Genomic DNA, 10,193 nt, shown 5'->3' with positions numbered 1-10,193 from the left:
ATTCAAAGCCAACTAAAGAATCACCCAAAATTTATTCTCAGTTTTTAATGTTTGGTTTACTTTGCTTCTGCTTTATTGTAGTTTTGCTTTAATATAGTTAACGAGTTACTCCGTCTGGAATTTATTTGTTAATCTGGTAAGGAGTGAAGTGCTAAGCTGATTTTTCCTCCCTAAATAGCTAACTAGTTATCCTAATACCGCGTATGGAAGGACGACTTTCCTCCACTCGTGAGTGAATCTGAAGATGGCGTCTGCTAGGACCGCACGGCCTCGAGGCTGCCTTCCAGCACTATCTCTTTTGGGTGGGGGGGAGGACACGGAAGTGAAGTGTGTCATCCACTTGGCTCCCAGTTGCTGGAGCCAAGAAATAGGATCAAGAAAAACAGTCACCTCCTTCAAGGACCCAGATAAACATAGTGAATTGTATTCAAATGCAAAACAATCACCCCCTTGTTCCTGCTTGGGGCAGGGGAGCTCCCGACTAGGGTGAGGCTGGGAGCTGCCGGCTCCAGGCAGGGTAAATATTAACCGGATGCTGAGTTCCAGGGAGGAAAAGGGGGATTTAATGATCAGTATCCAATTTTCCGTTGTAATACTGGTTGGTTTTAACACAATGTGACCTCAGCCAGCTTACTGAACACTGCAGCGTGCCAAGGTTTAATTACTTGTTGCAAAGTCAGGTAGAGAAGGATGAAGGGTGCACAGTGCTAGCGAGGGGACCAGAGCGCTTGGTTACCGGGGGGTTCCGGTGCCCGGCCCAACTCACCGAATGCTCCTCTGAGTCAGACGTCTGGGACGAGATGATGGGGTTAAAGCTGGTTGGGGACAAGGGGCCCAATTTTTTCCTCATGGCCCGGATCTGAAGCAGCGCCCGGAAGGCTACAAGAAGGGAACAGATCATCAGGCCATCCTGATAACAGGAGTCAGGATGAACGGGAACCCCGGGCAGATACCACAGTGCCCCCTCCCAGGTGCGGGCAGTTTGCAGACCCTCCCAGCGGGTCTCGGCCTAGGGCTCTGGGACTCACGCAATCGGCAGATGGGACAGTTGTTGGCTTGGTAGCGCAGGGTGTCGGCACACGTGTTACACAAGCAGAGGTGACGACAGGGCAGAATCAAGGTGTCCCGGACATCTGAGAGACACACCACACACTCAGCACTGTTATCGCTTACTTCATCCTCAGCCACCTGTCCCGGGAGATAGAAACGTAGCCAGTGACACAAAGACATTTGTGTCCTTTCTGTTCTTTGCAAGCAGCTTCCCTGAAGAGCGGAGACAAGGGGAGAGAACCATATCCTACATTTACTTTGGACTTTCGCATGCGCATTCGCATACTGGGTTTCCCTTATTCTGGGAGCTGCTTCTCTCAAGCTGTCCTAGGGGATCAGACTGTCGGGGGCGGCGGTGTAAGGAGACCACACAGGGAAGGGGGGGGGGCATGCAGGAACACTGCAAGGGAGCCCGGTAATGGGCGGCCGGGGTTCTGCAGGGGAACTCATCCAAACCTGCCGAAGCTTTTCATTTCCAGAGCGATATAAGCATAAGCATCTGGAATGAGGAAGAAAATCCCCTCCTCGGACCAAACTGATTCCAGACTTCAGCACACCGACTCCCTGGATCGGAGTTTCACCAAAGCGTTTCTCCCTCTGCCTCCCAGGAAAAGCACATTCAGAATTTGGGGTAGAACCTGCCTTAGAATCCTGTGTGTTGTACTTGTTTTCGATTCCGTAGATCTCCTGAAGGAGGTAGCTGACCCCATCTACCTGAAGAGCAAACAGCAAAGTTCAAGGGTAGGTTGACTGAACGGAGAGAAAGTGGGAACTCGTCCCTCAACCTTCGCTGGTAACCAGGGGCTACTGACTCACAATGAAAAAAATCAAAGGCCTAGACAAGTAAAGGGTGCTCTTATTTACTTATGTTTTCCCTCTGACAGGGAAACGAAAATCAAATGTTTAATCCACCCACCATTCTGCCCAAGAGGGAGCACAAAAGTTCACGAATGCAATACTAATTCGTGTACCGCAGCTCAAGGTCACAGACAGGAAAGCAGAGTTAAGAAGGGCAGAGACTAGCAAAAGGATGGAGCCTACGCATCAAAATTAAAGTGTTGGCTATGTAACAGACATGAAGTGCGGACATTTCAAAAATAAAGGGATTGGGGGGGGGGGGGGCGTCTGGGTGGCGCGGTCAGGTAAGCACCTGATCAGAGACCTCTCAAGAGTTGGACGCTTAACCAACTGAGCCACCCTGGTGCTCCGTAAAGAAATGAATCTTTTTTTTTTTTTTTTTTAAAGATTTTATTTATTTATTTGACAGACAGAGATCACAAGTAGGCAGAGAGGCAGGCAGAGACAGAGGAAGGGAAGCAGGCTCCCCGCTGAGCAGAGAGCCCGATGCGGGGCTGGATCCCAGGACCCTGGGATCATGACCTGAGCTGAAGGCAGAAGCTTTAACCCACTGAGCCACCCAGGCGCCCCAAGAAATAAATCTTTAACAATTTTATTATTTTTATTATTAAAGAATGGACCAGAGAAAGAAAGAGGAGAAACGGGCAAGGGGAGGAGTGGGAGGAAAACATGAGGAGAGACAGAAAGACAGTAGGATCTTGAAGGGGAGACAACTGAGCCCCTGCACCTGCACAAGCCACCCCACCACCCGCATGGCCAAGGAGCCTTCTTGGCCCTAACCCTTAAAACCTCAACGTCAGGGGCACCTGGGTGGCTCAGTGGGTTAAGCCTCTGCCTTCAGCTCAGGTTATGGTCTCAGGGTCCTGGGATCGAGCCCCATATCAGACTCTCTGCTCAATGGGGAGCCTGTTTCCTCCTCTCTCTCTCTCTCTCTCTGCCTGCCTATCTCTCTGCCTAATTGTGATCTCTGTCAAATAAATAAATAAAATCTTAAAAAAAAAAAAAAAGGAAAATAGACAAATCATTTACCTTCAGTGACCCTAGCCTTTCTAGGCATCCTGGAGAACAAGGCCTCCCCATGAGCCAACTCACCAAGGCTTGGCCTTCCTAGGCAGTATCCTGGGCTCAGGATCTGTTTTTCTCCTCTGCCTTTCAAAACTTGTTTCAACTTACTGATCGATTAAATTGGAAAGGATATTATCAACAAATTTATGTTCAGGCGTTACTGACTGCTATTGACCTCATGAAGAGAGGAGAACACTTAACCCCCAAGAATGAACAATACAGAATTCAGACCCTTACCACCCACCTGCAGGGGGTCCTGCCAATGCCCCGGACCCCATTCTCCCCTCCTCACTGACTCTGCTTCCACTTGGGCAAAAGTGGGGAAAAATAAAGTGCTGGGACCCAGTGGGGGTTAGGAGCAGACACACACATAACTTGCTGGTCATTCTGGGAAGGGGGCAGATGGCCAGTAAACTTGGGATTTAGAAAAGCAGTGGTGGGATGAATTAAGCCAAGGGCCCTAATTGGCTCTGAATTGGACCTTCAGCTTGGAATGTTTCTCACCCTGGCATTTTGAATAAAAGGAACTCTCCCGAAACCTAATGTCAAGAGACAAATCTTGTCCTTTCATTTCTTAAGTCCTTTGCTCAGATAACGGCCGCCTCAACACCCACAATTCTGGAACAATAAAGACGCCCCAAATCAGTATTCCTTTCAGGCCACCCAAGGAGTTTCTAACACACAAAAGTACTCCCTTTTTCACTTTTCTTTGATTAAAAAGGAGGGGGGTCGGTGGGAGAGAAAGAAGGGTGCTTAGCAAAAGAGAAAAAAAGAGAAAGAGTGATCAAAAGTGTGTGGGGACACCAAGGAGCCCTGGCTGTCCAGTACTTACCACTTGTTTCTGTTTGAGGGGCTTGACGCAGAAAGTTCCATCTGTGTGCTGGAATGAAAGAGGACCGTTATGACCCGAAGGAGGGTGAGAAGGCACAGGTGTTCTTGGTTGCTGCCCTTGAGTATACACGTGTGGGATTACAGACGCTTCCCTCACACCCGCAGGGCCTTCCAAGTATCCAGTGTGACCTTTCCATTTTAAGAAGAGGAAACCGAGGGCTCAGAGCTGCAGGACACGCGGCGAGTTGGTAGCAGGGCTGGCACTAGACCCAGGGGCAGCCCCTGGTGTGAGGCTCCTTTGGCTTGACCACAGCCTCTGAGCCGGACCCATCCTGCTGCAACTCAGGCAGCAGCAAACAGGGCAGCCCGAGACCCCACACGAAAGCCAGTTAAACGTAATAAAGCGAGGTCCCGTAAAGTTACTCACCTTTTCGAAAGTGCCCAGCAGTACATGGCAATGGCCAAAATACTCTGAAAAATAAGTAAGTAAATAAAGGCACATGGATGAGGAAGAAAGCACAACAACACACCTCGTGGGCCTTCTACCTTCTACCTTCCCCGATTCCCTGTGCCTGGCGAACCGCTGCTCCGGGCTGTGAGAAGGGGCACATTCTGTAATCCATGCTGCTCTCGCCCGCCTGAGGACCCAGGGACCCAGGGACCGCCTGCCCGGGCCCCACGGAGAGGGCCTGTGGCTCGTGCACCACCAAAGGGCAGCGTGTACAGCGGAAGAAGATAAAGGGGCCCGTACCGTCCCCTTCATCCACCACGGCGTGGACCACTAAAGGGTAAACTTCTCGGTCCAGATCAAAGCCAAGCTAAAGGGAAAGAAAAGGAAAGAAAAAAGGACTTAGCATGTTGAGATGACACAGTGTCCATCAGGGAGGGAGACGTCATCAAGAGGCATTAAGTCATCTGTGCTCTCGTTCCTCAACCTCGTGACCACCTGAGTCTGTCCCGTGGGAGGCCCCTGTCTCTTTCTAAAGCCTTGTGGCTATGACACCCTCTAACTTCGCAGGTTCCTTGCAGGTTCCTGGCTTTCTCCAAGTATCTGAGGTGAAGGGGCTCCTTTGGAACAGAAAAGTTAAGGGCGTTGGGTCTATCTTAAGGGTGTGAAGGAGTCACAGGGCTGAAGGACAGTGTGGTCTCCGAGCATGGGGGACAGGGGACCGGCCGGCTGTAGTCCGGATGAGGCCCTAGGTCCCTGTTCCTGCGCCTCCGCCCAGGAGCCTGCTGCCTGGTCCCAGAGCCACTCACCTCCTCCTCTGCCCACTGGGAGGGGTCCACGGTGTGGGAGGGCAGGCAGAACTGCTGGCAGACCCCGCGCTTGTAGTGCACCGTCTCCGACTGCAGGCTGTTGTCTTTGGGGATGTAGCTGTTGAGCAAAGAGCGAAAGTCAGTATCTGGCCCAGACGGAGGGACCGGTTCCTCTGTCCCACGCATGCCGGGTCTCAACATCAACAGGCTCTAGGGACAGAAGAGGAGAGGACAGAAAATATTTCCTTCATTGTCTGTTTCCTTTGCTCCTGCTCGATCATGCCGCTAAACTTATCCATTCAACCCACCATCCCCAAAAAGGCAGCTTAATGGATGTTTAATAGCATCTTGATGACATAAAGGTTCCGCTGCCCCTTGCCACGACACATGATGGCACAGTTTGAAGGGAAAAGGTGAAAAGGTGGAGGCTCTAGAAAAGAAAACCCAAATTCAGGAGCCAGATTTCACCTCACGTGGTAGAAGAAGATTTTCTTCCATGGGCGAGTGGGGGACGTGGACCCTCGCCCGTCTGGGGGACGTGGACCCTCGCCCGTCTGGGGAGGACGCGGCTCACCTGGTCTCTTGTTCTCACCTGGCAATCCCATTCTGGAACTCTTCCGTGGCTTGGTAGTAGATGGTGATGGCCACCCGGGCGTCCGTGTCGAAGGTGAACTCCACGTTGTAGTGGACCTTAGCCCCGCCGGCCTCTTCTCCAGCGGTCTTCACCTCCTCCGCACACCTGGGAGACCACAAAGACTCAGCACTTTGCCGAGACCAAATCAGTATTTTTAAATACACACACACACAGACACAGACACACACAGACACACAGAGACACACACACAGACACGCACACATGTGTATTTAAACTTACTACGTTATGAGCTTCTCTCCATGGTCATAAACTTAACGCCCACGTCTTCATTCTGAACAACGGCTGAGTTCCTCAAGACCACTACGCGGGGGGGAGGGCATTTTGGTAGTGCTACCATGAACACTTGGGCATTGGCCAGACCCCCTTTCGTTTTGTTTTGTTTTGACTGTAATCAAAGTTTCTACTCACATAGTTTCCACAAGGCTTGTCACAAAAGCAGCAGGCCCCACCCGTCCCCTCCTCCTTTTCAGAGACCATCTCTACCTCTTCCAGCTGACCATTTTGGCATTCACTGTGTGTTCCTACAGAACATGCTTGTGTGATTCTTGACTTCAGTTTCAGGTGTTATCCGTGGACCTCCTACCACGGGAGCCCAGGATTTCCTTCTCTTCCCTTAAGCGGCCCCATAGGAGTACGCCCCCTGCCCCCAAGTGTGTACTTCATGATTCCGGGAGCTCAGCACCTTTGTGTCTGCACTACTGGGTTTATATTAACATGATCAGCTTAGCCACAGAGTGGTCGCTGATTGTCTTTTCCTGCGCCAGTTTTTCTTGGAGTCTGGGCTCATTTCCTGCTTCAGTGGCTCAGTGTCCTGTGTCCTTTTCACTCACCCACACCCTAGTCCTCTGCTGGCTGGTTACATGTCTCTCTCCACGTTCAAAAGCACCAAGCGCTTCGTGCATTTTGTCTTCTCGAGATGCTCTCTGGACCCCAGGCGCTCTGAGCCTGCACACAGCCTCTCAGAACCAGTCTCCCCCATGACCCTGGGGAGGGCCCGCCACCTATTTCCCACATCTCCTGCCTTCTTCCTCCGGGTACGCCTGCCCTGCGGCAGGGCTCCTCTTCCACTAGCCTCCTGGAAAAGGATGTGTTGGAGGGATCCACTCCTTGAGAGATTTTACTCTCCAGTCACACTGCATTGAAAGTCTGGTTGAATAAGGGGTTCTAGGGTATAAATAACTTCTAAAAAAGACATTTGGAGCATTGGCGCATTATCTCTCAGCTTCTGGCGTTGCTCCCAAGAGGATCCTGTTTTCCTCTGATGTCGGATCTCTGCCTTACCACCCACTGGGCTGGGCGCTCCAGGGGTCCCTGCCATTTGGAAACTCAGGCCCTCTGGTTTTGGGAAGTTTTCTTAACTTCTTCAGTCGTTGATGGTGATCTCCTTCCTTCTATATTCTCTCTTCCCTTTCCAGAACCATTAGTTGCATGTGGGACCTCTATTCTTTGTATCTTTCCTCTTTTCTGTATCTCAACCTTTTGGTCCCACTTTCTGGACTATTTCGACTTTTCCTCTTCTGTTTCATTGGCTTTTTCATTTCGGCTACTACGTTTTTAATTTCTGAGTCTTTTTTTTTTTTTTCCTGTTGGTTTGTTCTGCCTGTCTTTCATATTATAGGCATTCCTATGCATCTAAGAATCTTTGGTTGTCTGCTCCTATTTAAGACATTTAAAACCCCAGAGGCGCCTGGGTGAGTCAGTTAGTTAAGCATCTGCCTTTGGCTTAGGTCACGACCCTGGGGTCTTGGGATAGAGCCCCACGTCAGGCTCCCTGATCAGCGGGGAGCCAACTTCTCCCTCTCCCTCTCCCGCTGCTTATGTTCTGTCAAATAAATAAATAAAATCTTAGGGACGCCTGGGTGGCTCAGTTGGTTAAGCAGCTGCCTTCGGCTCAGGTCATGATCCCAGCGTCCTGGGATCGAGTCCCACATCGGGCTCCTTGCTCGTCAGGGAGCCTGCTTCTCCCTCTGCCTCTGCCTGCCACTCTGTCTGCCTGTGCTCGCTCTCCACCCCTCTCTCTCTCTGATAAATAAATAAAATCTTAAAAAAAAAAAAAAAAAAAAAAGACCACTGATTGGAACTCTGAGTACAAGGTGTGGTTTGGAGACCCTGGGCTTCCCCAGGGCCCGATCTGGGTCTTTGGAAGAATCTCCAAAGCCATTCTCTTTGGTCTTCCTGTCCGGGAGGGTCCTACTCCTCAGAGACAGTGTTCCTCTCTTTGGACAAGGGCCTAGGGGCAGAAGATGTGAGAGGGGCAGGCTGGAGGGTTCAACATCCAGGTTCCTAAATTCACTTAACCCCCATTTTTAGTGCTGTGCTCAACCTTAGCTCTGCCGGGGTCCCCTGAGTCCGGAGTCTGTGTTTTAACTTTTCCACTGAGAATTGGCTGCCGGCCTTGGGCCGGGGTGTGGGGAGGGAAGCTCTGGCTGTGCAGCATAAGGGAGCGGATCTGACGGCCCCTTCAGCGGGCTTCCCACCAATCTTCGTTTTCGCCTTCCACCTCGCATCCAGAGCTCCTGGTACCGCCAGTTCCTGAGCCCTTGGGGGTAACAGTTAAGTGGGTGATTATCAGCTTTTCCGTCTGCTCACTCAGGATCCTCACCTCCGCGGCCTGCTAAGTTATTTAACACTTGCCTTTGTTCTCATCCCTACACCACACCGCTGGCGCTGGCGTTCCTTTCTCATCCCCCCAGTCCTTCTGGATTAAGCCTTTGAAACAATGCTCTTACTGGCGGGTTTTGACTGGAAGCAAAAGATGTTCAATCATCCATCTTTCCCTGGAAGTCTGTGACTCAGAATCTACCCTATTCCCGTAATCTCGGAAAAAAAGAGCAAGAACACACTTCAGTCTAACGGTTATGGAATAGCAGGTGTTTTCTCTCCCATTATCTTTTGAACCTTGACAACAGCCATGAAAGGTGTCTCTACCGGTGGGAAGCCTGAAGCTGGAGGACGAGTGTGATCGCGGTGCTCGCGGGCAGCTGGGAAGAGCTGGGAAGCAGGCTGGTCTTCGGCTTCCAGGCAGGCGGGTTCAGCGAGGGCCTCCCAGCACGGCACTTGCTGGAGCCTCGGCCCTTGAGCCACAGCCACGTGTGAGGAGAGAGAAACAAGGCGCAGTCTGGCCTCGGGAGCCTCAATCCATTCTGCTGCCGCGGGGCCCCCCAAGGGAGGGCGAAGGGCCCCAGGGAGGGCGCGGCCCAGCTGCGGGCAGCTCCCCGGCAGAGCACCTCCCTCCACGGCTGCCTGGTCCCCAGGCGGACTCCAGGGCTGGGGGAATAGTTGGGGAAGCAGTCAAAACTTCAGGGACAAATGAAATATAAAAATGAAGATCGAAGGACAGACAGTAAATTAGCGGTTGCTTAGGTCCGGAAGAGGGTTTCGGGGGACGTGTGGACTCACCCCCAGTGAGCTCAGGGTCTCTTCTGTTCTAAAATTCAACAGTAGTGATGATCGCACAACTCTGAATATACTAAAAACCACTGGACAGTACACTTCAAAGGGCGAATGGTACAGCATGTGAGTTATACCTTCATGAAGTCATATTAAAACAATGATCTGAGAGGAATAAACTTCCTAATACTAACAGGACTGACATCTTCCTTGTCCATTTAGAGAAATCTGGGACCTGTGATTTGCCCTTACCAAATCTGTCTTCCCAGGGCACCAGAGAGCGCCTTAGCAGACTGGCCTGCTACTCGGAGCAACAGGGTCAAAATTACACTGTCTTAGAAATGGCACAGAGAAGGCAAATGTTGACGAGAATTAATACCGATGACGATTTAACCAATCAGCACTACGAGTTCCTCAGAGGGAGGACACAGGAGATGACGAGTAAATGTAAGCAGGAAAACAAGGATTTTCTATTCCAACCTCAAATACCCCATTTTCCCCTAGGCTTGCTGAAGCAGCTGCAAAATTCAGTTTTTCCCTCAATAATTCTTTAAAAAAAAAAAAAATCGTAAAACAAGGACAATAAGGACTGCTTCCAGGAAAGGAACAAGTCCTCCACAAACACAGACGCCAAGTTCTGAGCAGTCTGGATGCAGGGAGACCTAATCTCCATGGACAGGGACTGCTCCGTCACTGCCGGGGGAGGGGTTCACGTTCCTAAGCCCTGGGGGGATCAGACTCTGCATCTGGCAGAAACTGCTTCCTAAGTCTCTGGGGGGAGTTGGCTGTGCTGCCCCTAGAACCTGGGTGAGGCCCGCCCCCCCCCCCCCCCCCCCGCCCCGGGGAACTTACTTTACGAGTCTCAGCGTGTCCTTCCGGATGTTGACCAGGCTTCTCAGAGTCTTCACGGGCTCTTGGGGAGGCGGGGCAGCGTAAGGAAACTGTCAGAAACAAAGTGGGAGGAGGCAGTGTGTTTAGAGAGATGGGTAACTGTCCCCCACTGGCACAAAGCTTCAGGGCTGACAAAGAACCGCCTTTCAAGGTGAGACAGGAAGGCACAACTCTCCTAATTAAGCGACGACACCGA

General features: G+C 51.3%; 1 protein-coding gene across 4 annotated transcripts in view; it reads right to left on the bottom strand.

The window, feature by feature from the left end:
- The window catches only part of RNF157 (ring finger protein 157), a 79,142-nt gene that overhangs the window by 15,647 nt on the left and 53,302 nt on the right, over positions 1–10,193 (bottom strand). For all 4 annotated transcript variants that reach the window (XM_059150291.1, XM_059150292.1, XM_059150289.1 and 1 more), the window contains 9 exons: positions 9,959–10,047; positions 5,654–5,800; positions 5,062–5,179; positions 4,556–4,622; positions 4,232–4,275; positions 3,806–3,853; positions 1,693–1,764; positions 1,029–1,188; positions 767–879 (listed from right to left, as the gene is read on the bottom strand). In XM_059150291.1, coding sequence (XP_059006274.1) covers positions 767–879; positions 1,029–1,188; positions 1,693–1,764; positions 3,806–3,853; positions 4,232–4,275; positions 4,556–4,622; positions 5,062–5,179; positions 5,654–5,800; positions 9,959–10,047 — 858 coding nt within the window. The remainder of the gene's footprint in view (positions 1–766; positions 880–1,028; positions 1,189–1,692; positions 1,765–3,805; positions 3,854–4,231; positions 4,276–4,555; positions 4,623–5,061; positions 5,180–5,653; positions 5,801–9,958; positions 10,048–10,193) is intronic.

The sequence above is a fragment of the Mustela lutreola genome, chromosome 15 (genome assembly GCF_030435805.1).
Source record: "Mustela lutreola isolate mMusLut2 chromosome 15, mMusLut2.pri, whole genome shotgun sequence".
Lineage (NCBI taxonomy): Eukaryota > Metazoa > Chordata > Mammalia > Carnivora > Mustelidae > Mustela > Mustela lutreola.
The sequence above is the reverse complement of the archived record's forward strand: the minus strand, read 5'-3'. Positions and strand labels throughout refer to the sequence as shown.